Source organism: Prionailurus viverrinus, chromosome F2 (assembly GCF_022837055.1).
Source record: "Prionailurus viverrinus isolate Anna chromosome F2, UM_Priviv_1.0, whole genome shotgun sequence".
Taxonomy (NCBI): domain Eukaryota; kingdom Metazoa; phylum Chordata; class Mammalia; order Carnivora; family Felidae; genus Prionailurus; species Prionailurus viverrinus.
In genome coordinates, this window is record NC_062578.1 from 62,588,998 (window position 1) to 62,614,706 (window position 25,709).

Below are 25,709 nucleotides of genomic sequence, written 5' to 3' on the forward strand. Positions count from 1 at the left end.
TTAATGTGGAAACCCGCCCCCCCCCCCCCCCCCCCCGCAACACGTCTGGTGTCAGAAGTACTGAGTCTGGTAGTCGTATGAAGGTAAAGGAGAAAAACACAGGAGAAAAAGTAAGTTTTTCCAACTGAACAACAAAAGCACAAGTGACCAAAAAAAAAAAAAAAAGATAAGTTAGACTACACCAAAATTTAAAACTTCTGTGCGGCAAATGACACCATCGAGAAAGTACAAAGGCAACAGATAGATAGAATGATAGTAAATATCTGCAAATCATATCTCTGATAAAGGACTTATATCTAAGATATAGAGATGCTTACAACTCAATGAAAAGACAACCAAATTTAAGAAGTGATTAGAGGATATGAATAGACATTTCCCCAAAGAAGATATACCATACGACTGACAGACACAGGAAAAGATGCTTAACATCATTAGTTATTATGGAAATGCAAGTCAAAACCATGTTAAGATATCACTTCATGTTGATTAGGGTGGCTATCATCAAAAAATCACAATAACGAGTATTGACAAGGATGTGGGGAGATTGCAACTCTCACACATTGCAAAGGGGAATGTAAAAAGTTTCAGCCACTTTGGAAAATAGTCTGGCAGATCCTGAAAAAGTTAAACATATAGTTACCTACAATCTAGCAACCTCAGTCCTTGGTATATACCCAAGAGAAATGAAAGCCTATGTCCGCACAAAAACTTGCAGATGAATTCTTCTGACAGTGTTATTCTTATTAGTCAAAAGTGGAAACAACCCAAATACCTATCAACTGATGAAGGGACAAGCAAAATGTTGCATATTCATACAATGGAATGTTAGTCGAGAATAAAAAGGAATGAAGCACTGATAATGCTACAATACGGATGAACCTTTGAAACATTATGCTAAGCGAAAGAAGCCAGTTACAAAAGATCACACATCGTATAATTTCATACATACGAAGTGTCTAGAATAGGCGAATCTGTAGACTTAGAAAGTAGACTAGCGGTTGCTGGGGACTGGAGGAAGGGGAGGGCTGGAGAGAATGGGGAGTGACTGCTAATGGGGACAGAGTTCTTTTCTTGGCCGATAAAAAAATGTTCTAAAATTAGATTGTAGATGGTTGAACAGCTCTGTGAATATACTTAAAAATATTGAATTGTGTACTTACAATGGGTGAATTATGGTATATATTAATTATATGTCAATAAGGTTGCTTTAGAAAAGAAAGGAAAAAGTCCCCAAACAGATCTTAAATATAGCCTTTATAGTCAGTTACCTCCACATAGGTTTCTAACATATAAAATACATATTTGATCATTGCACTGATTAAGCTTAACACTGTATTTTATAGCAAATTCTGCAAGCCTGTTTGAGCTAATTGGAGACCAATGGAAATTTGGATGGGAATGTAATTACCTGAGTTGAACCATGATCAAAAGGCATTCCAGTCTAACCAGAAGGCACTACTGGATTTTTAATAAGTGCCAGCTCCTAGGAGTCAGGCTTTCTGCTTCCGGAATAAGATAGAACAATGCTTTTAACTGCCCCCCCTTTCCTATCAGGCAAGTGGTACGGATTGACTTATGGTTAAGAGGGCAACCTTCTCAGCGAGCAGCACTATTCCTTGCAATGCTTGAAATTTCTTTTCAGTTTCTGCTTTCCATTCGAGTATTGATTGAGACAGGGCTCTGTGTAGCTTACAAGGTGTCAGGTGTTGTCACGGTGTGATGTTAGAGCTCTGAGGCCACTATTGTAATGGGTTGACTGTCTTTATGGAGGTGAAGTACAAAAGGGCAAGCTAGTGGATTAAGGAACTAAAGCACTTGCCTTCGAGGACCCAGGCTTAGCTCGAAACCAGTGCCCTTAGAACCTCCATCTCAATGACAAAATAAGTACTTGTCATTGTACATCACAAGGGTCTACCTTTTAGACAAGTGATCCCTGTTTTCTTTCATGTAATGAACTATTTGGGGATGTGTGTGTGTGTGTGTGTGTGTGTGTGTGTATATATATATATATATATACATATATATATATATATATATATATATGGAACTCATTTGGCAATTAGAAATGCTGCCTGTTAGTAACTGTAATATTTTTAGATGGTCTGATATATAGTGAAAAGCACAAATGTTCTGAGTCAGAAGAGCAGGGTTTGCATCTTAGCCAACTAAAAGTGTTCATTTTTTTTAAATAAAAAATAAAAAAATAATAAAAGTGTTGCACCTTGGGCAAATCATGTGGGCCCTTCTGTGTTTTGGTTCCCTCTGTCAACAGGCTAATAATTTTACCTATCTTGTAGGCTATACCTGAGTGTTCAATGGGGCAACATTGCTAATGTGCCTTTGTAAAGCCAAAAGGGCCCTCACAGCCATCTTTGTTGTATGTGGACCTGTGTGATGTTTCAGGAGACCGAAATCTCCCTGTTTGTGTAGCTCCATGAGGCTGAGTGTGCATACTCAGATCAGATTTGCTGATTTGCTGGTTGTTTTGGGAGTCCTTGGGTTGTTGGGGAGTTGGAGGTATTCAAGATACTCTCCCCTGACTCATCCTTAAGGAGGCCGGGGTCCAGCATGGGTCAAGGTATCTGGATGGGCCATTCACTCACTCATTTAACAATTATTAATTGAGTGCTACTCTGGTCTAGATACTTGGGATAAACTGGTTTATCAGACTGACAAACATCTGGTCCCAGAGGCTTACATTCTAGTGAAAGAAAAAGATCCAATAATCAATGACATAAATAAATACATAATTTCAAAGAACTCGAGGTGCAGAAAATACAGCAAAACAAAGGATAGAAAGTAGGAGTGGAGACCCCCCTTTTTTTTTTTAACAATTTCAGATCTACGGAGAAGTTGAAATAACAATATGCAATGAACACTCATTTCTCCATTGCCTAAATCCACATTATTATGCCACATTTGTCTTCTCTCCCTCTTCTAGGTGTGCAGGTCTTTATATGTTTGCATACACATGTGTTTGTTGTTGTTGAAACCTTTAAAGTAAGTTACAGATAGCATGAAACTTTACCTCTAAATAGTCCAACAAATACCTCCCAAGAATAAGACATTCACCTGTACAAACCACAGTGCCATTATGACTCAAAAATTAATAATATAGGGGCACCTGAGTGCCTCAGTTGGCTAAGTGTCTGGCTCTATTTTGGCTCAGGTCATAATCTCAGTTTGTGAGTTTGAGCCCCACATCAGGCTCTGTGCTGACAGTCTCTCTGTCCCTCCCCTGTTTGTGCTCTCTCTCTCCCAAAAAAAAAAAAAAAAACTTTGAAAAATGTTTATTTATTTATATAGATAAAGAGAGAGCATGCATGAGCGAGGGAGAGGGAGAGAGAGAGAATCCCATGCAAGCTCTGCACTGTCAGCACAAAGCCTGACATGGGGCTTAAACTCACGAACCCATGAGATCATAACCGCAGCTGAAACCAAGATTTGGACACTTAACTGACGGAGCCACCCAGGCACCCTCTATATGATTTTTTTAAACATTAAGATTTTTTTACACATTTCTCATATTGGATTAGGATAATTAATGCTCACTGCCATAGCAGGCAAATCCTGAAATCTCAGCTTACACAATAAAATTTTATTTCTTGCACGTGTAAAATCTGATAAGATGGGGCATCTCTCCTTATAGCCTCACCATGTGGTATATGTAACCTCCCAAGTGGCCTTGGATGCCCGGAGGAGAAGGGTGGAAGAAGACACTGGCTGTTCCTTGCTTTTCCCCAGGGGGTTAGGGAGTGTCATCACTTCTGCTGACACTTCAAAGGTGCCAGCTGGTCTCATCACTGGGCCATGTAAGGGAGTACTTGGAGTAGCTGGAGAGGGTCAGTGGTCTCTCCCCAGATATTACATGTGAAAGTAGGAAACTCTCAATAATGGCGTCTTCAGGGCCATCTGAGGGGGTGGCCGTGGCACTAGGGGTAGAGTTTACAGTAGGAGAAGCAAAGAAGTTAGATGCGTTGTCTTCTCTTAGCACTCTCATCTGGAAAGCTTCCTTTTCTCTTTCCTCTTGGCCTCAGGTTTCCTCTTGAAACTTTTGAAGACCTGGGCTCCAGGTGAAAAGAGGCCTGATGTTACCTCTCCAGTCAAATTCTGGTTTAGCCGAGAGAGGCAGAGAGGGTGTTCAAGGTCCACAGTCTGGCTCTTGCAGATATGGAACTTGGTAGGTGTTTGGGATCAAAACAGTGGGCATTAATGAGGCAAGGATTTATCTAGATTATTCCTGATTAGTCCAGATGCCCTTGGATTCCTGCATCCAGCATCACAGCCTGTTGTTGTCACTAAAGACAGGAATTCAAATCATGTGAAGAGCTAAATTCAGAAACACAATCGCAGCTTCAAAGCACAAGCTTTGGAGGTTTAGCCCGTATCTGGCAGCCTGAAGGAAGCTGGACCAGCTCTAGGCAGTCCGACAGACCAGTCACCCCGCCACGCCCCTTCTCTGTGGCTCCTGAGGGGAAGGCAGAAGGCTGAACAGCCATTATAAGCCTGCTGAGTTCTAAATCCTTTCTCCTAGGATCACTTGAGGGTCTAGTATATCCATCTGTTTCTCATTCATGACTCTTAGGGGACTAGGCTGCCCAGAAATTCTGACTGCTCACATTTGCTTCTGTGGCACTCAAGGAACACGTGACTGAGGTACGGCAGGTAAGAGACAAAGGTTTGGAGTCATAGAGACCTAAATGGCAGAGATATTTAATACTCATAAATACCTATGTACATCCCACCAGCCTTTCCATCCCCCCAGTGATTCCCTAACCATCCTGCTGTGACCAATGGCTGTGAGTGTTTCATGCTTCTTTTTTTCCTCTGCTTTATGGGCCTGGAATCTAGGTCTTCCAGATGCTAGAATCTTCCCTGTTGGCCTGGGTCCTTGAGTACTGTGGGAGCAGAGCCTCCCCTAAACCTCAACCTGAGTGAGGCATGTAAGGTGAGTAAGGTGAGTTTTGAGGGTACTAAACCATTAAATTCGGGGTTTCATTTCTGGTTACCACAGCGTAACCTAACGAATTATGCCTAAGGCAGGATTTACAACCTCATCTAGTCTCTGCCATTTGATATTGTTGGCCCCCATGTTCTCATCTGTAAAGTGGGGATAATGATACCTCCTGCAGTGTCTGTCTGGTCATTTTGTCTGTCCTGCATCCATTGTGGTGGGGTGGGGGGGGGGGTGGTAAATTCTCCTTCTCCTCTAACACCATGGGATTCTTGTGGTGGTGATTCTTGTCAATGTAGGGACTCACCTTCCCTCCCATGGGCCAGCCAATCAGAGAGCCACATCCTCATGGACATACTGACTGGACCAAGGGATTGTCAAGAGACCCCAAAATGGTTAATCGGAGTCTATTTTCTAGGCTGGCACGGATGTTTTAAGACCAAGTCTCTTTCCATGTAAACCTGGAGCTGTGAGATGCCATTTTTTCCCACTCAGACAAAAAAGCAGCACCTGTGGATACTGGGAGAGCCACAAGCTTCACCTAGCCCTGGACTTTTTGATACACCAACTCATAAATCTCTCTCTCTCTCTCTCTTTCTCTCCTTAAAGCAGTTTGAGTTGGGGTTCAGGCACCTGCAACAAAAAGTCTTGACCAATGCACCAACCTTGGAGAGTTACTGCAAAAATTAAACAAAAGAATTTATTAAAGTGCCTGACACATTACAAGCTGATGCTATTATGACTGAGGTTGGTTGCTAGGGGTTCTAGCTTATTCCTTATCCTCAATCCTTTAGGAAGGAGTTCATAAACTGAAACCACATGATTATGCGCTCACAGGATTTTTTCCACTGGGCTGTATACATCCTTGCTGTGTCCTTTGTTGCCTTTGAGGGACATCCTAAGAAGCAGCTACTTGAAAACCTTTATTGCATATGCTATAGGGATATTGTCTACAGCTTTACTCAGGGTCCCATCTAGAAATATACATTAAGAAATCTTTCTCAGACTTATGTGGAAAGGAAAATTTGACTTCCCCCAAAGTGGTACTTCTCCAACTTTTTCACCCTCATCATCAGAAAAGACTGAACTCATACTTCCAGGAGGCACAGCCCTCAGCACAGAGAGTATGATTTCTTCTGTTTATGTTAAAAATTCATGTGACTTTTGTATTCTCCACTAGACATCCATGTTTATTTTTATGGATGTTGTAAATCCTGCATCAGATCTTTGATTGCCTCAAGGTTGACATGAAATTTCTAATTTCTCTTCAATAATGATGGCCAGAGTATATAGACTGCAACCTACATCCTTGTCTCGATATCCTAATTGCTCTACAATTTCTCTGATCCTGATTGTAGTTTATTTATAACTTTCTATTTTATGGTATATTTTCTTGTGAATTGCTTCAACTACTTTGTGGAAGCAAATGGGTTATGAATAAATAAAAGCATTCATATAAACATAAAAAAAAGAATTGACAAGCTTGAAATGATACCATATGAGGACACAGGATGTGTACTTGGTTTCCTACTAATAGACATCTTACCCCCCAACCTCAGCTGAATTGAACAACACATTGAACCAAAAGAAGTGTTTAAAGTTTTAACAGAAACAGCATGAAAAAGGCACAGCTAATATTCTTGTTATCCACAGAAAATCAAAAGTCCTAATTTGAAGAGAATACATTAATACTGATGTTGGAAGACAGATGTTGGAATCGGCATTGGCAAGAGTGGGTCTATTTGCTTCTTTTTTTTTACCAAGGGCAATAATGAAAAATATTTTTGTTAACAGAAGTACTCATTACACTTTCAACTTCACACATTGGGACAGAAACTGGGCAATAGCAATACCTTTACTACGTATATCCAGAACTGAGTTAGCTGGTCTTTTGGACATGCTTGGAAGCACTGAGAAGCTTGAAAATCCAAGATGAGGGCTATGGATCTAAGGCCCATGTACTTACCTGTCTCCCCTTCTGAACAACATTCTCTGAGTACAGCAGCAGTTCCTACAATGGGATGAGATTCAGAAGATCCTTGAACCCTTTGAAAATGAATGCAAAGATTTGTGTTGTGTACTTTTTTTTTTTTTTTTTTTTTATGATAGAGCATCCATAGCTCTCAGCAGATTTTTGAAAATACTTGTGATCTGGAGAGGTCAAGGACCAGTGATGATGTCAAGGCTAGTGGATTATCTAGCGCAGTGCCTTGTGGGTAGTATGGGCTCAATAAATATGTGTGAAGCTGAGATTCTGTGCTTCCCAGTCATAAATAGCTAAGTGAGCTGTAGGACCAGGTCTGAGAATTTAATCCCTTTAAATTTTGATCTCTTCACTGCTCAATTAAAAGGGAGTAATAATACCTAACAGAATACAGTAAGAATTACATGAGGTAGAATAAAGAATGCCTGACCTATAGTGGGCACTCAGTCAAGGCAGCTATTGTTTTTGCTCTTGTCAGTTAAACTGCATTTCAGGCAGAATTATCACATACCTGTCAGGGCCGATTCTCATCATAACAATTTTTGTTGTTCAAAATAAAATAAAATAACTAAAAACCTAAACAGTTATTCGGATGATTTTGGAACGTAACAGAGACAAATACAAAGTAAAAACCAAGGCAGGAATTTACCTGCGTCGCCCAGGATTAGAGGGCAAATCGAGCTGACCTCAGGAGAATCGGGCCTTGTTTGAAACTATTCCGATCTCTTCCACCTTCCCGCTTCCTTCTCGCTTCCAGCCTCCATCAACGACTACGTGCACACGCACGCAGGCACGTGCTAACGCACGCATAAACACGCACGCACACGCATACATGTGCACGCGCACGTGCACGCGCACGCGCACGAACTTTCGGAAATCTCTCCTGAAAGTTAGTGGCAATCTTTTGGAACCCGTCTTTAAAATGTAGTTGTGAACTCAGTCGCGAACTGCCCTAACTTAATTTCTCATAGGGTGTCATGAAAGGAAGAGTAACAAAGATGTCAAATTTGATACCGTTTATTCTTTGACTTCTTTTTCTCCTGGTTCCATATGTGCAAAAATAATTTTAAAGATTTTTTTTTTTTTTTTTTTTTTGCTTAACCAATCAAAATCAATACCTTTTCGTGTTGGTGAAGTTGCCGACTGTGGGCTTGTGTGTTTGGCGCAGTTGCTCAACTTGTATTCCAAACTTGTTTCCTTTGAAAGTCTCGCATAATTCTGTGAGACAAAGCTATGTAAAATTAAAAGTCTTTTTTAAAAGTAGGCTTTTTTTTAAATGTTTATTTATATTGAGAGAGAAAATGCACAAGTGGGGGAGGGGCAGAGGGAGCGGGCTCTGGGCTCTGAGCTGTCAGAGTCAGCCTTGGAGCTCGAACTCACCAGCGGAGAGACCATGACCTGAGCCAAAGTCAGATGCTTAACTGACTGAGCCACCCAGGTGCCCCCAAAATAGTTTTTTTTTTTTAATTTTATTTTTAAGTAATCCCTACGCCCATCGTGGGGCTGGAACTCACAACCCTGAGATCAAGAGTCGCAAGCTCCGCTGACTGAGCCAGCCAGGTGCCCCACTAAAAAATATTTTTCAAGCTTAAGAAGGAAGGTAAGCTACAGTGGACTGAAGTGTCTAGATTTTTAAATGGATGCTTACTTCTTTTTAAAAGCAAAATTGGAGGTAAGATGGGGCAAAGTTGTAGTTGAGCTTAAAATTCTGTGGTGTAAGATATTGGAGTCCACCTATTCCAAACCCCTAATAGTCCAAAAAACAATATTAAAATCCAGTGGTATATGAGCCTTAGTCCAAGTAAGGCTACTGTTTTCCCCTCTCGCAGCCATGGATGATGGCAGGGCTAGAGTATGATAGGCTCACAGTGTTGCTCTATAATTATTTTTATTAATACACATTAGCAAGTTCGTTTTTAGCCCACTTTCTGGCTGCTCCATCACTCGCTGGAGAGCTCATTTTTTGCACCATTTATTTCTGAGGGCCTTTGCACTCACCTGGTTGAAATAACATATTGCTGTCAAGCTAATGATTGGCATGGACCCACATTTCCAAAAGTGCTTGTTCTGTGGGTTGTTAGTATTCTCTGGGGGAAACTGTTGGTGCTTGAATGCATTTGGAAAGTACCGCGCTGAACAAAGCATATGATTATTTCCTGCAAGACTTCTCAGAGCCTTTAATATGCTAATGTGTTGCATGTGTCTCTAGGAGTGGGGTAAATAACATAAATCATGTTTTCAGAGCTTACTTGACTGTGTAACTTTCCATCTTTCTGCAATCCCAGCATCTGAGAATGAGTAGGGATTTCAGTTATCCTTCCAGAGATATTTGCATTTTAATAAGAGATTCTTAAAGAAGAAATTATATGTTGAGCTCCTTATTTCTCTTAGGAGGTACAATCTTTAAGGGCAGGAAAAAAAAGTCATTTATCTCTGAGTCATCGACAATTAGCCCCATACCATGCACAGTTCCTGGCACATAGGTTGAATAGCCTCTACGTTTGTTAAATGAATACACAGACTTACTTTCTGGAAGTAGAATTTGAGCCATCAAAGGCAACTGCATTAATCTTCCATTACCCTTAATTTTTAAAAAAATCTAGTCGACAGTTCTGGAGAAAGACTTATTTGTAAAAAAATGATAAAGAAAATTATGAAGAAAACATATTGTCACATTTTTTCCTCCCTTGCTCACTAAAAAAAAAATAATCTAATACTTACTAGCTTTTGTGAGGCAGAATCAGTGACTTTGGTAGAGAAAAGCAGAACTGGAGAGGCAAAAGTGGGGAAATTGCATAGGCAAGGGCCGAGATTTAGAAGAGAAGTATCGAGTCTACGGCCATACCACCCTGAACGCGCCCGATCTCGTCTGATCTCGGAAGCTAAGCAGGGTCGGGCCTGGTTAGTACTTGGATGGGAGAAGAGAAGTATCGAATAGAAGTAAAGAGGGTGTAGAGGGAGGACAGAACCAGAAAAGTCTGGTGGCAGGGACAGTTCTTGATTGGGAGTTGAGAGTGACAGAGGGAGAAGGATTTGGGGTGAGGAACAGAAGTGGCTGCCTTTGGATGGATAATGAGGGCGGCATGCATGGGAAGAAGGACTTTTGGGATATTGCCTGTGTAACACATACCCATATCAACACCCACACATTCCATTTTGGGCGTTTCATTAAGGACCAAGTAAAATCTGGAAAATTTTTTTAGATATATCAGTGTTCCCTCTTGGAATTGCCAGCAGAAACTGGGCAACAGGGGGTGCCTAATAATATTCAGATTCTACTACCAAAGGACAGATACAAGTGAGAAACAGGACCCCAGCAAGTTTTCCATTTCTCATGAGAATGGGGGCATGCTCATTTGTGAAAAAACCGCATGCAATTCTCATTATCCACTCCCACCTTACACCTCCCCAGTGCTATACCAAAACAACTATACCAAAACAAGAATGTGGTTGTCTTTCTTAAAGTTTATTTTTAGTTGATTTTTCAATATACGTACAAAATCAGGAAAGGTAACGGAAAGCTATTTTTCAGTGTACATTTTCCCAGATGCCATAAAAACAGATATGTGAAGGGGAATGTATTAATAACCCTTGTGATTTCATAATCACCGTAAGAAACCGCATCAGCCGGGGACAGCTTTCTCTGGTACAAAATACCTAGCACTGCAGTATACATTTACTAGGTCTCACTAGGTCTTACTAGGTTCTGAATAATCTTGGGTCAATAAATAATTTTGGTGGTCTCAGCTGAGCTGCTCATGACATGACTGTACTTGATCCCAATACGGCCACCATGTTTGCCCAGGCAAGTATGAGTTCCCAAAACACTGAGATAGCAGGGAAACTTTTCTTTGCCTGGCAAAATGGTAGGGGAATCTGTCTGTGCCTGGCTGGGACTACCTAAAGCTGCCTAGGTGATCTGCTACCTAAAGATTTCACCTACCTCAGAAAAGACACCTGACTTTAGTCTTTATTACTTTGAGTTAACGTGCTTATTGGAGCAGGGCTTGCTGGGCTCAGCAGGAAGAAGGAAAATAAGCTGAGAAGAACATGACACCAAGTTTAATTCACTTAACCCTAACCTCTGTTGAGCAACAATTAAGCACCATGATGTGGGGATACAAATACCAAGAAGATGAATACCCTACGTTATAAGAGAAAAAGAAAGAAGGAGAAGGGTAAAATGGGTTGGAAGAGAGAGACTGAGATGAGACTGAAAAGGGAAAGAGAAGGAGATAAGATGGAGAGGAAGGTAAGGCAGAGAAAAGAAGACAACTACATGGAAAGGGGGCAGTCAGTTAAAGGCAGAGGAATGACAGAGAAAAAGTTAGAAAATGATAGGAGAGACAAATAAACGAGGGGGAATGGTCAGAAATTATCCAAGAAAGGTCAATATGAAGAAAATGTTGGGGGCTCTAGTTTTACATCTTCTCAAGAATGGCAAAATGTTGCCCCATTTTCCATGTTCTTAATCTGTGTGAATTAAGAGTGGGAGAAAATTGTGCTTTTAGAGTTATAAGGTGCGTAGGCAGATTTAGAAGGTTTACACATTGAGTCAGTAAGCTAACTTAAAAGATTATCACGGGTTTTGCTTTTGGAAGACTTTTCTAGGCGGGGCGGAACCCAAAACTATATTCACAGTAAACATATAATAAAAAAGGCAATGGGTGTTTCCTTTCTTTTTCATGCAATTTATAAGTGCTTTTTCCTTTCTGGGAAAGAAGTGTTTCTCTAGTATAAGTTGAAGCAATTCATCATATTCAGTAATGTCATAGTGGCTATAAGTATTCATTAGGATGTCTCCTTGAGAAAAGAAAGGGTGAAAATGGTAGTTTAGAGCAGGTCAAATGGTCTGTTGTTTATATTTGGTGCATTGTATTATTCAGTGAAATTTTTTTTAATTTGAGAAAAAAAATGTTTGGCATCTTTTAAATACGTGGTTGAGAGTGGAGTGTATCTAGATGTTTTCTGAAATGCACAACTGGCTGTGCCACATGTTTGGGAGAACTAGTTTCTAACCCCAGATCTCCTGGGCAGGTGTTATTTGAAGGTCAGTATCTCTACTGATAAAATACAGGTAGCTTACTGTTGGCCACTACCTGTGACAGACAGAACTGGAGGTGCTGGGGAATGCCATCAATCATGCTATTATAAGCACTTAAGACTCTGTGGGGTGAAAGCAAATTGGTGGGCAAGATCTGTTGTCCCATCTCCTTCCATCTCTTTCCAGGATCTGGAGATGAAGAGAATTGCATCTTTTGCCCGGCTGTGCTCAACACTAAAGCCTTCACCAGTAATAGCAATCATGCTGGTGGGATTTGTTGCTGGGGGAATTCTGTGTGCTGGGAGCTGGAGGGAGGCCACCAATCCATTTCACATACATTATTTCTCCAGGAAACACAGCATAATTGAGGACAATTTTCCACCATGAATTGCATCATTAGCTAACACAGGGAAAGTGAAATGCTGTTAACTTTTCTTTTCCTTCTGCAAAGCTGATGAGCTGAAGAAAACAGAAATAAAAAGTTTAATGCAATTTTTTTATAAGGATATATGTTGAAAATCAGAATCAAAACACTTTTACACGGTAATAGAAATCCCACATTTTAATACATTGCCATGCACATAAGGAATCAAGTAATGCTGAATACAAAATAGTCAAATATACAAAATGATAAAGCAGATTTTCAGGCCTGATAGAGATCATGCTCACAGATACAAGGGGGCAAAAATCTGTACAGTTCCATTTCTATTGATTTAAAAAGAATCATGCCCCCCAACTCTTTTTGACGACAACCCAAAACAGAAAGAAACACTATAAGAAAATATAAAGGAGACCCAGAGGGAATTGGCAAGTTGATAGCTGCGTAAGATATGGAAATCGTTGGTTCAAGATTGTGGTGCACAATAATTCTTATGTTTAGAGAAAAAAGTTTCTAAACATCGTATGTCCTGGGAAAGCAGGAAACCAAAGTGAACATCCAACAGAAAAGGCACTCTGATTTTACCATGTAACTTGCTTGAGTCCTCCTAAGTCTCGTCCTGGGAGTTTTTTTAGGGTGCATAGAGAAGAAAAAAAAACCACAGTTGTGGGCAATTGATAAGGAAAATGCTTATTTAATTAACCACTCTTAGGGGACTAAGAGAATTCAGACTGCTGGTTTAACTGCTCACTCAAGGAAGCTATAAAAATTTCTACCCTCTATGTAGGCTTTTGTGTTATGAAATGTGCTTTTTATAGTCCATGTTTGTTAGTGTTTGTAAAACTGTGAACCAGTTTTTTTCATGAGATTTCCCCGTCATACCCTACTGAGGGGAGGGAATGGAAGACCCTACTAGTCATCCGTTCAGTTTACATTGTGTGATTTTTCTTCTTTCTTCCCTAGGACAAATGCTAGTAGACAGTAGCTCATCAGTGAAGTTCGATAGGGCTCTCTACTTCCTGTGACCCTTAATTTGTCAACTTCACACTTTCGTTATTCTTCTCCGACCCGGGGACTGGTGACAACCCCCCCCCCCCCCCCCCCCCCCCCGCACTAAGCCAAAGCTGAGGCTCTCTCCCTCGGCTAGGTTAACTCTGTCTTCTGGAGGCAGAGAAGTGGAGATACTTGGCCATGGGCTCTGCAGATTGGTCCCTATATATTAGAAAAAGCTTGTGTGTGCCTGCAAAATGCTGATTGTTACTTTCTTATCATTCTTTCTTTTCTTTTCTAATCCCAGAATGGACTCTCAGTAATACCAGCTACAAGGAGAAAGCATAAAGAGAAAGGGCTCACAATTAAAGCCCAGGTCACTATGATAATTGCATATATATTAGTGGCATGGGACACCTTCTCCCCTTAGCTCACTTTAGCCTGCAGACAACACTGTCTGCTAAGGTGGGACACATGAGCAGAAGCCCAGAGAAATGGGCAATTTCTCTTGAATCCAAGTATTCTTGAATTCAAAACATCTTCTTCCCCTTTCTCAGAGCAGTGCCAGATCCACAAAGTCCTAAAAATAACTCCAGTATATAAACCACAATAGATCAATATTTTCTTTTCCCAGGTACTTTTTACTGCTAATATGTCATTTTGTTACAATATTGATCTTTTCTAAAGTTTTGGGTACAGCTATTTAATTTAGTGGCTAATGATATTAAAGAGTCGGATTAATTGGAACTACAGTAGTATGGTTTAATGACACAAGAGTTTTAGTGGAATTAGTTTCAAAATATTTGTGCTGGCTTGGCTTTTCAGCAGACTAGCTGCTTCTGTGCCAAGCATGACTGAGACTTACGGTGCAGTCAAGAGCCTAACATTATTCAACTCTCTGCGATGTGAACTTCTTTCACTAGCAAAGCCATGGTCTTCTCAAACATGGCCTTGTAAGGATAGCATTTTTCTATTGGTGGAGGAAAGGTAGTGGTGGACAAACCATTCAGAGCCCCAGAGAGCCTTCAAATTGCCTACATGTGAGTTTAAGCCAGTAAAAGCCCAACTACCTCCAGTGGGTACTGGAGAGGCAAATGCTTCTCTTCGTGGTGCCTGGAGATGAGAGTTGCATTACAATGGAAAAGATAAAGGTTCTAGTGTTCAAACGCGAATGCATCCCCCATCCCCACCCCTCGCCCCAATTCTCTTTAAGCTTCCCTCCTATAAACAGGGGCCTGTTGATGTGAAAAAGAACCTGGTCACACACTCCAAAACTTCTGCAGCTGGTGTGAGGGTCTTCTGCTGTATGGGAAACAGGAACTGTTCAAAGCTGCCACAGAGTCAACTGGCAGATCTCAATGCAAACACACACTAAACGCAGTTGATGGTGGTCAATAAAAAAATCTTGGAAATTATATATATTATATATTATAATACATATAATATATAATTGAATATATAATTCAAATTGATTTAGGGGTGACATAATCAAAGACCAGGACGCTGCTCAATCCAAATCATATTCTTGGAATTATGCATGAATAGGGGGACTAACCAGAGCTTCAAAAGGTATCTTCATGATACGTGTGCTATTTTAGGGGGAGGCCAGCCAACTTCCTCTGCGGAATGGGAGGTGGCCACCATCAGTTTGTGGAGCAGAGCAACGACCAGACACTTGTATTTAATGGCAAGCATAAGTATTTCTTCAAAGTCAGGTCACAAAATCACTCCCCCAACCGCAGGAGAAATAATGATCTAATGAGAATCTCTTGTTTCAGATTTTTTTTTTAAAGAGAACTCTTGAATACATTGTTATCGAATTTGGGGAGGGTTGTATTTAAATAGAGTCACATAAAACAGAGCTGTGTGCTCTTATCAACTCAGCTTAGAATTGCACATTTGATAGCTGTGTGTGTGCTCATAGGGCAAAGCCATGCGTAAACACCCTGTTTGTTTCCTTTGATCCAAATTATTGAAATTTAAGATTATAACAATGCAGAAAGCAACCAGCAGCGTCTTCAGTGTCTTCATTGTTTTACGTATTAGTATCTCCAACTGGATTAATGTAACATTCTTCTTATCATTCACGTCAGCAGGGCTGTTTCTATCACTCTGCACTTGAGGCCTAAAGGCCTGGGTTTAAGAGCCTAAGGCTTCCGTAAATGTTTGAGGTTTGGAAATAACAACAGCAACAAAACAAGCCGTTAAATAAATGAAACCCCTCAACCATTGGCTCCAAAATATGAAAAGAATATCGTATAATTACAAAGAATGTATCTACAACACTTAATGTTATGTCAACCAGTCAACTGCAATTCTGTGCAAGTCATATGGTAACTTTGAAATTTTATTAGGTGCATGTTGTTGGTGCTTTTTGGTGTTTGATGTAACTGGAGAAGGGAGACTCTGAAGTAAGAGTGCTTGGGGCTCTTCAAGATCGTAAAATAGCCCTACATGGTGCATGGAACTCCCATCTTACAAAGCCTTCTACACCCATTTTCTGCTGCTCTGTGGAAGTCATCCGTCTGTCTTGGTGCTGTTGGGCAAGAGGTCTAAAACTGGTCCCATACTCACTGGCACTTCCTCCTTTCCATTTATCTTAGAGGTGAATTTCATCCTAAAATTTTTAGATCTTAGAAATGGTGCCCCTCCCACCCGCACTCTAGCCCAGAATTTTCCCTGCAGGGCCAAGATAATGGCCAGAAGAAAACCAGTTTTGATATTATCCCTCCGGCCACGTTCCCACATGAGAATCTCCAGGGAAGGATCTATTTTGTTCTTTTTATTAAGGTGCAGCGGAACCTCCCTGTGCACATGGCCAACTCTTCCTCAAGCTTCCCACAGGTGGTCAGCTTTCAAAAGAATGTTCCTTGTCTCCCCACTAGAGTAAGTCACCAGAGCAAAAGAATGGAAATGTGGTCCTGTTTGACCTGGAAGCTATGCAGTGGTGCCAGAAATCATGCACATTGACAAAGCAGAATTCATAAGACAGTTCTCTGGCCACAGGATTAGATGCAGATCTAAAAAAACAAAGGAGCAGGACCTGTTTGTCTTTGAAATAGAGTCCCCAGCTGTGCCCCGAGCAGAAGCATCTCCTGGTCTGTCCTTGCTCATAATCTCACGGGTTCAGTTTTGATTAGCAGCTTTGACCAGTCACTCCCTGGAGATGTGAATACACATCCACTGCTGTTCGGGCAGCAAGCCTTCACCAAGATCAAGCATAAGAAGGAATTATTAGTCAGTACTGGGGAAAAGGGGGACGGTTAAGGTTTTCTGTTTGTGTTCTTTAGAGAATACTCAAAATCTACCCAAGAAATTTTGTTAAAAGAAGAGATTAAAAGAAAAAAAAAAACAAAGCAAGAAAGTGAGGTGGAGGGGGTTGTGGGAGAGGTGAATAAAAACAGCCTTTAAGGCATAAAAGAATTTATGTCATTTTCAAAGATTAGATTTTTAAAAAGAGTCTATGGCAGTCTTAAGTCTAGTTGTCAAGCAACAAAATTACTCTAAAGATTGTAGAGGAAAACATCACCAAGAATAAAGCTGCTAATGCACCGGGGAGAGGAGGTTTGGGTAAAGGGGGTCTTCTAAACTTTTCTTCAGAGAGACTTTTGTAGTTCCCATTCAAAATCAATCAGGTGACATTTGCAGACAAAGAAAGCATTTGCAAGTAACACTGGGGTAAATCCATTGGAGGTTTGTATCCTTAGGTTATATTTTCAGTAAGGTTGATACTCCTTTTCCCCTTGAGTGTTAAAAATGGCAGAATTCCCTCAGAACTAAGGACCGTTAACCTCTGAGCAACCGAGAAGTGACTTTGGAGAGAACTCAGGGCTGCTTCCCCCATTCTGGAGGTAGAAGCCCAGTGTGTAGCGACACAGCTCACAGAGCCCGTGCAGGGGTCTGCAGGTGGCCATCATCCATAGGGAAGTTTGCAGGATCTCTGTCCCCTAGGTATGTCTTAAACTACAGAAGTGATTTGCTTTTCACCCTAGCAGAACCACCGATGCTCTGCATCTCAAATTCAGTTCTCAAGCTGGTATAAGCTAATCCCCTTGGCACCCCCAGAGAGTCTGATAATTATTCATTTCTGTTCCTTCCCAAGAGTGTCTTTCTTGCTCAAGTGTGGGTGTCAGCCTTTCAATAAAAGGCGTCGCACAGGTTTAAGTAAAAGGAAAAGTTAAGCATCAACAGTTTATAGCCCTTAGACATCAAAATATTTATCCCTTACCTCCAGGTCTCCCGCTGCCTACTAAACAAAACTCCCCACAGCCATTCCTGAACTTCTGGGAGGTAAAATCTCCAACATACATCTTGGGAATAAGGTACAGCACAGGAGGAAGTAACAACCAGAAATCGTGGCTTAACACGGAACAAAGAACCTAAAGGCTGTGAATGAAGTCGGTTCTCCATTTTGCTGGTTTAGCAAGTGACTGCTCAGATTTTATGCCTCCATGTTTCCAAAACTTTCCCTGCCAAAGACTGCAAAATGAGGCTGACAGTTTGGAAAACAGTCACAGTTACTACGCAAATATGTGATACACCAGGAATTAAGGCATTTATAGAGAAGCCATTTTCAACTGGGTTCTTTCATTGACTTCAGCTTTGCCTTTTCCCATCTCCACCCTTAGCCATCACCTTTTAAAAATTTGTCAGCACACTTCTGACTGAAAAAAAAAAAAAAAGCTAGGAAACTCTACTTATTTAATTGTTCAGAACACATTTTGCAAAAGCCAAAGCAAGGATGAACCAGCATCACTGGATGACCACCTGCACCATAAAGTATGTCCAATTTTCCAAGGTTGTTACCTGTAACAACTAAAGGGTCGACTCCGAACGACCCTCAATTAGTGAACCAACAAATTCCCAGCTACACTATTTCAGCAGCTGGTAGTTCTTTTGGATTCAGCAGGTCCTCTTCTGTGTCCCCAAGACTAAGTTTAGAATTGGAGCTTTAGAGAATCCAGCATAACGATGAACGGTTGTGCCTATGTAAAGGATGGGAATACAGATGACCAGGGTGACTATCAAGGAAAGGAATTAAAAGCTGTTTGGGGGAAGCCCTAACCAGCAAAGTCCGGGCCCTGGAAGGGCAGGCTGTGCACAAGGATCCAAATATGTGTCCCGATGCTGTCCACTACCTCTTCTTCCACTGTCTACTTCCTCAGGCAAGGGAACTGCCTGCTGCCATGTGCATTTTCTGAGGTCCCTCTGGCAGGAGGTGAATGCTGCTTGAATACTGTTTTCATTGTAGAAAAGCTGGGACAGGGACAGGGTTTGGGAGGAGGAGATATTGTCTCAGAAGGACATGGGGAGCCGGCCTTGTACCCTGTTGTTACCCCAACACAATGTTTGGCACACAGTAGGTGCTCAACAAACGTGTGCTAGATAAAGGAAAGAAGAAGGAAGCCCTGCTGTTGGAAGTGAAATTCAAGAGGTGGGCAGTAGAGATTGGAATGTTCTCCCCAGGGGCATTGGCAACAGGGTTTGGCCTCGTAATTCTGGATTTGTGAAGAATTAGGGTCTGTGAGGGCCTGGTGGTCCTGGGCTGAACCCATCGAGAGGCCAGAACTTGTTGGTGACTGAAATCCCTCTGAGTTCCCTCTTGGAAGCCCCCTTCTTTGGCAATACAGCCTGACAGGTTGGGGTGAGTCATCCTATGAGGTGACTCACCCAAATCACATTTGGCTCTCTTTCCCTTCCCCTGTAGCTTTCCAAATCTCAGTGGGGAGGGGGAGCGTTTTCCAAAGTGCTGTGCATTTCCTGAGGCCCCCGGGGGAGAGCAGACCATGTATGGAGACCCCCTAAGATGCCAAACTTCCTTGTGCTGGCAGGGTCCCAGAGTTGTTATATATATTTAAAGAAAAGCCTCCAGTGCCTATCAGTCCCAGATTGGGATTGTGGGTACACAGAACATATTTGCTGAATTTTTGATTCAGCCAAGTTTATATTTTCAGGGGAAAGAAAGCAAAAGCATTACGTAAGGTCAGTCAATGTGGACATTTCTCTAATGCCCAAAGACAAGCAATAGTGTGCTTTGTTGTAAGACATCGTAAAAAAAAGAATTAATTGTGGATATAATCCCAGAAAGGATTAAAAAGGGACTAGTAGGTTCTCTACTGAGGTAGGAACCTAGTGTGGACTGGGCCCTTTTCCTTCTTTAGGCACACAGGGGGACACTTGCTGTTTTTCCTCTTCAGAGAGCTGTGATTTAAACTTGACCTAGAAAGTCTTCTCAAGTTGTAAAGTCAGACCACACAGGAAAACGGCATTCTGCCACCCTTACCCTCAACCCACCATGGTCTTTGATTAAATGGCCGTCTCCTTTTGTTCTTGAAAACATTCTTCTATAGGACAGAATATATACACTGGCCACATACAAGCTCCCTGTGTTTATCTGTATGTGCATGTGCTAAGTTGTGCCTGGGTACCAGGAACCAAGAACTAAGATGTTTCAACCACCAGCCCCCTTCTCCTTCCCTCTAGAGCTACAAGAAATCCAATTGGTTCACTAAAGTGTCAACAGGTTAAGCCTAACAGTATTGTGGCCATATATACGCCAATCTACCACAAATGACTGCCATATGCTAGGGGTGGAGTTTGTCTTGGACAGTCTGAGCCAGAAAGAGGACAAGATTTATAAAAAAAAAAAAAAAAAAAAAAAAGAGAGAGGATACTTGTTTTCCCATAGGTACAGAATGTGCTGATTCGTTTTGGCGTAGTTTTCTCATATAAAGTGCTTAAGAGTTGGACAGAATACCTTTAGACGTCATAACTAACATAACCAAGACGTGTTTACATTCCTACCAGGGCAGAGTATCGTGAACACTTCCACTGACATTGAAGAACTGCTGTGATTTTTTTCTAACATATCATGCCATCTGCACACATAATAAAATAATCCAGTAGTTGCCATGCTAAAATAGGACTTCTAGTGAAGGGCACAGACAGCCCCCAAAGGGAGCTTGAGTTATGCACAGTGATGAAAACTGGAAGCAATTTTCCAGCTAATGGTCTGCCAATGACCACTTGGAACAAGTTGGCACTGTATATTATGCACCTCATTTAAAAATCCACAGCAAACTAAGATTTTCCAAAGCCCATAATCTTGACTGAATGGGTGTTTTTTTTTTCAGTTAATCTGGTTAATCTGTCAATGCTCCATGGATATCTTCTGGCAGGTGCCATGAGTTAGTCTTTCTGTGAGGAACAGGCCATGTTCATATCAACTGGCAGGACAGCAGCTTGGAAGGCTAACCACGTTTATGGAGAACCCTCGGTTGAGGCTGCAAGAGGAAAAAGGGGAAAAACGCGGTGAGTCATTTCTTTATGTTCCCAGATACTGGTATGAAGCAATTATCCTACTCAAACAAACTCTAACATCCTTTAGGTCAAAGAGAAAGCTCTAACAGATCTAATAGTTACTCAACTGCAGGACAAATTTATGATGGCTCTTGGAATGGTCCTTCTACCATTTGGCAGAGTATGGAAAACATCCATCTCGGGGATAGGCGAAGTTGCCTGGAAGGCAGGGCAAAATCAGATCTCTGGAGCTGGCATTCATCCCCCCCTAGTCTGTGGTTTGAGAAACCATTTCATACATTATAGAGCTTCATGAAGTTACCTGATCTGGAACAGGATAAGACTGGGAGTGGTGTGAAGGCATTTGTGTGTGTGTGTGTTGGGGGGGGGGGTGGTGATAATGGTGGTTTTATTTATCAGGGAGATTTCCTGGGATAAAACCCAAAAGGAAGCAATATGGCTGGAGCTCCTGAGCTTGCTAGTTGAAAAGTGAGACTAGCTGAACAGGTCAGAGAAGAGACAGAGAAAGTTGTCAAAGTCTGACCAGAGATTGAACTACCTGCACTGCAATCTTGCTTTTGACTTTGGGAATGCTGGTGCAGATCTCTTCCTGGGTTTTGTAATTTTTTATTTTATAATGTTCCTTTTATTTTATCTGAGTCCTCCCTATAGTTCCTTATATGGAGGTCCTCATTTATTAGTTAATATGAGAGTGCCATGGAATGTCTTGTTCAGAAAAATATCAACATTAGCTTTATTTAATACACAAAACTATTGGGCAATGGAAGAGAAAGATAGCAAGAATTCTTGATGTTAAAAAAAAAAGGAAAAAACTGACCTAGTTTTTAAAACTGGCTTTTCAAAATAATGAGAGAACACAAAATTTATAAGCACGTTTGATTACAACTTACTGTTTTTGAGAAAATGCAAAAACAAAAGTAAGGTACTATTTAAGCATACTAAATATAAAATAATACACACTACTGATAAGGTTGCAATGAAAGTAGTATACTAATAAATTGCTGATGGCATTGTAAACTGGAAAAATAATGTCAATTTATTTAAAAACTATTAAAAATTCACATACTTTGACTCACTGTTCCCATTCAAGGAGTGTATCCTAAGGAAACAATCTCCAAAAAATGATAGAAACTATATGCACACATATACAACCCAGAGATTATTTATAATAGTGGAAAAATTGGGAAATGAGTCTTCCATTGTTGAAAATGCAGGTTAAGTAAATGATGGTGCATTAGCAGGATAGATGCTTATATGGCTATTCAAGTAATAATTATGATGATTATGTAGCTTCATGGTAAACAGTTATGATATACTACACTATAAAACTTACACATATGCATAGAAAAGAACTGTAAGTGAAAGGAAGAAAATGCTAGGATTTTTATTATTGTTATCTTAAGTATTTTGCAAAACACCAAAAATTAGGTTCACAAGAATGCAGATATGACCCACGAGCAGTGACTAATGAAAGGATCCGTACTCATACTAATACTACCTCAAAAATAACTACTTTGCAGTTCCATTAAGAGATAACACTCTAGGGGAACCTGGATGGTTCAGTTGGTTACGTGTCTGATTCTTGATTTTGGCTCACGATTTGTGGGTTCAAGCCCTGTGTAGTGCTCTGTGCTAAATAGCACAGAGCCTGCCTGGGATTCTCTCCTTCTGTCTCTGCCCCTCCCCCACTCACACATGCTCTGTCTCAAAATTAATAAATAAACCTTAAAAAAGAGAGATAAAACTCTAGTAATATTGAAGGGGGCGAACAGAAACCAACATGGATAAAAATCTTCTACCCAGGTCAACCTGCGAGGGAAGAGGGCAGCCTAGGGAATTTCTGGGAACCTGACACAGTACACCAGCCTTTTGAGACTTCTAAAATCCGCTCTGGAAAAACGTGTGACCTTGGAAAAGTATTCCTATGAATGACCATAAAATAAAATTTAAAAGTGAATAAAGATAATAGTGAATTCCAATTAATCACTACACATTGAACCCTGAATCAAGAGTTGAGAACTAGGCTTATCACAGTTGCTATTCCTCCAAATAACCATGTTTTCCACATGAACTTCTAACAGATGATGGAAAGCAGATGTGTCAAGATCTGTAATAACCTCATAAACACTAACATAAGCTGAGTCCACTGTACTTCACAGCTCTTTCACCTGTGGTTCCTCAGTTCACTTCTTAGGATAGGTAGGAATATTCCCATTTTATGGATAAGGAAATTGAGGCCCAGAACCAAAGCCACACAGTTTGTGAGGATTGAACCTGTGCTCAGACTTAGGTATGTCCCAGTCTAGCGACATGCAGGAGTGACAGGGACACATATATAAAGTGTAAATATTCATAGCCTTTCCCATTCTCCTCTCTCCTAAGCAGGATTCTGTGTTTATCCATCAGCCCAGTCAGCACTATAAAGGGCCCTGCTGGGCATGGAAGAAAATTGAAGACTTAATCTATGTTACACAGACAGATGATAGGAAGAGCAGAGAGATACTCTTGTAAGACACTGACAGAGGCAGACGTAGAGTTCACAGAGACACCAAGTGAGGGTTTAGGAAGTGAGACAGAGAACTTAGATGGCAGCAGTGGGAACTGGGCCTTTGGCAAACGGATGGCCCATGAGAAGCGCGTGCTATGGCGTAATGCCCCCTTGACCATCTTTCCACGGAAGAGTAAGGAATTCATTGCTCCTTGATGCTTTCACAATGAGTTGTCTTTCACTTGACTGTGTCACCACATTGAGTTGGGCTTTATGTGGGAGCAAGAGGCCTCTGTTTACTCAGGTTGCATGTGAAAGGCATTGGCCTCGGGTCAGGCTTGAACCACTGGTTTTCTATCACAGATGTACAGTGATGGACTCTGCTGTCATCCCTTTGCCCTAGAGTTTTGTTATCTGCAGCTGGAATCATGTCTTCAGGTACAGAAGAGCTACCTGAGGTCAAAATGTAAAGTGGCAGTTCGTGATCTTCCAGATGGTGCTCTTTTTGGGTGCCATCCCCCAGGCTTCAGCCATCCCAGATTCCTTCCAGCTCCTCATACACACTGAGCGTTCGAGCCTTTGCTCAGCCTTTCCTCCTGCCTAGGATGCCTTCTTTGCATGCCCTCTGACACTAGTGAACACCTACTCCTCCATCTTCCAAAACCACCTTGTGGTCTTGTGTCACATTCTTTACAAAGTCTCCTTTCCCCTTGATACAGCTGACAACTTCCCCCTATCAGCCAGCATGGCACCTGAAACCTTTACCACCAAACCCACCATGAACACTTTATTTTAATGTATCCATCTCTCCTAAATTTCTTGAGGCTGATATCATGGCTTTTCAGTGTGTGTCTTCCTAGTGCAAAGTGCAATTGCCCTGTGTATAGAAAGTGCTTAATGAATAGTAAAATTAATGAAGAAATGAATGATGTTGGAGAAAAAGAGTTCTTTTCTCTTCTCTTTTCTTTTCAATTTAATTCAATGCTTAATTTTATAGGAGATTTAGTCCTGTAGCTCAAGTCTGCATATGGAGAGGGCGATTGTTCTAATTCTTTTCTTGCCATCTAAGAGCTAAAGCCACATGTGCTTTATGTATGTGCTGGCTATGTATGGATTTGCAACTAACATATAGTGAAGGGTTCTTCCTCAGATCTCTGTTTGAGGGTCAACATTACTATTCAGGTATTCTGGGAACGAACCACCTCTTAAGTCCCATGCCTCCAGAGTTTGGGAAAAGTAGAGAAGCATTTAAGTCCAGTGATTAAGGGCATGGGCTCTGGAATCAGGCAGATCTGGGCTGACATCCCAGGCTTGCCACTTACCAGCTATATGATGTTGAAAACATTGATTTCCCCAACCTTCAATTTCTTTATTTTTAAAATGGTGATCATTTTAAAATGGGTTGCTGGAATGATAAAATGGGCTCATAGAAAAAGCACCTTGCATGGTGTTTGGCAAATAGTAAATATCTGCTGAGTGATGGCTACTATTTATTAATATTATTACCACAAATTCCCAAAATTCCTTAGAGAAACAAGAAATACAAATAGGACAAGGCAAAGTTCTAATGCCACAGCTGGGGGCAGTTAAAAGAAACACCATGCCTAGGGGTCAAGCCTTTGCACCCTCCGGGAGAAAGATAACACTCTTCTTGCCTGCCAAGGCCACAGTCAACACACTCTGGCTTCTACTCTCCCCCAGATTAGTGCAGACAATGACAGACGGCTCCATGATAAGGAGATTTCACTTCAAAGGCAGGAAGGGGCCTGGGAGGCAATGGTCAGCTTGGCACAGGAATCAAAGAACAGATCTGGGACTGAGTGTGTCCAGCTCCACCTTTCCCTACTCCAGCAGCAAGGGGCTGATGGGATTCGTGTCTTTAGGGAAGGAGAAAAGATACTGTGTATAGGCAGCCTTACCTCTCATGGGCTGAGGGAAGGAAATACGATAGTTTCTTAGAAGGTTTAGGGTTTTCCATTCAAAAGGGAGAGCCATAATAAATAAATAAAGGGGCCATATCGTCTATGTGAAAGTGTCTTTTATGTGACTCAAATTTGAGGACTTTGCATTTTGAGGTGGGGCTATTTATGTCAGATGTGAGATGCACACTCCAAAGGAGTGAAGTCCACAGTTGCCCCTCCATTATGGAAATAATAAGCAAAACTAACATTTGTTGAGCAGCTACAATGGGCCAACGAAAGTTTTATAGGCAGTTACTCATTGGATCCTTACCACCATCTCTGAGGACTGAATTGTATGATCTTCTTAAAATAGACCTGGAAAAAATGAGGCCAGGTTCATTAACTCCTCACAGTCATAACACTAGAAGGTCTAGGGCCAAGACTAGAACCTGGATCTGTTCTTACCACAATGCTTTCCTGACTCAATAAGAAACATAAGGGGGAGCTTGGGTGACTCAGTTGGTTAAGTGTCTGACTCTTGATTTCCACTCAGGCCATGATCTCATAGTCGTGAGATTGAGCCCATGCTTAGTGTGGAAACTGCTTAAGATTTTCTCTCTCCCTCTTTCTCCCTCTGCCCCTCTCCCCC

At 41.3% G+C, this 25,709-nt stretch overlaps 1 protein-coding gene and 1 long non-coding RNA gene across 10 annotated transcripts in view; both read right to left on the reverse strand.

Moving 5' to 3' along the window:
- The window catches only part of LOC125156371 (uncharacterized), a 49,726-nt gene extending 42,029 nt beyond the window's left edge, over positions 1–7,697 (reverse strand). For both annotated transcript variants that reach the window (XR_007148564.1, XR_007148563.1), the window contains exons 1-2: positions 7,588–7,697; positions 6,921–7,000 (exon numbers count right to left, since the gene is read on the reverse strand). This is a non-coding gene — a long non-coding RNA (uncharacterized LOC125156371). The remainder of the gene's footprint in view (positions 1–6,920; positions 7,001–7,587) is intronic.
- An 8,946-nt stretch (positions 7,698–16,643) lies between these two features.
- The window catches only part of SAMD12 (sterile alpha motif domain containing 12), a 384,154-nt gene continuing 375,088 nt past the window's right edge, over positions 16,644–25,709 (reverse strand). For 7 of the 8 annotated variants that reach the window (XM_047842709.1, XM_047842704.1, XM_047842705.1 and 4 more), the window contains one exon: positions 16,644–20,634. In XM_047842709.1, the coding sequence (XP_047698665.1) occupies positions 20,602–20,634 (33 nt within the window). In that variant the 3' untranslated portion in view covers positions 16,644–20,601. The remainder of the gene's footprint in view (positions 20,635–25,709) is intronic. The other variant, XM_047842706.1, reaches the window with a different exon arrangement.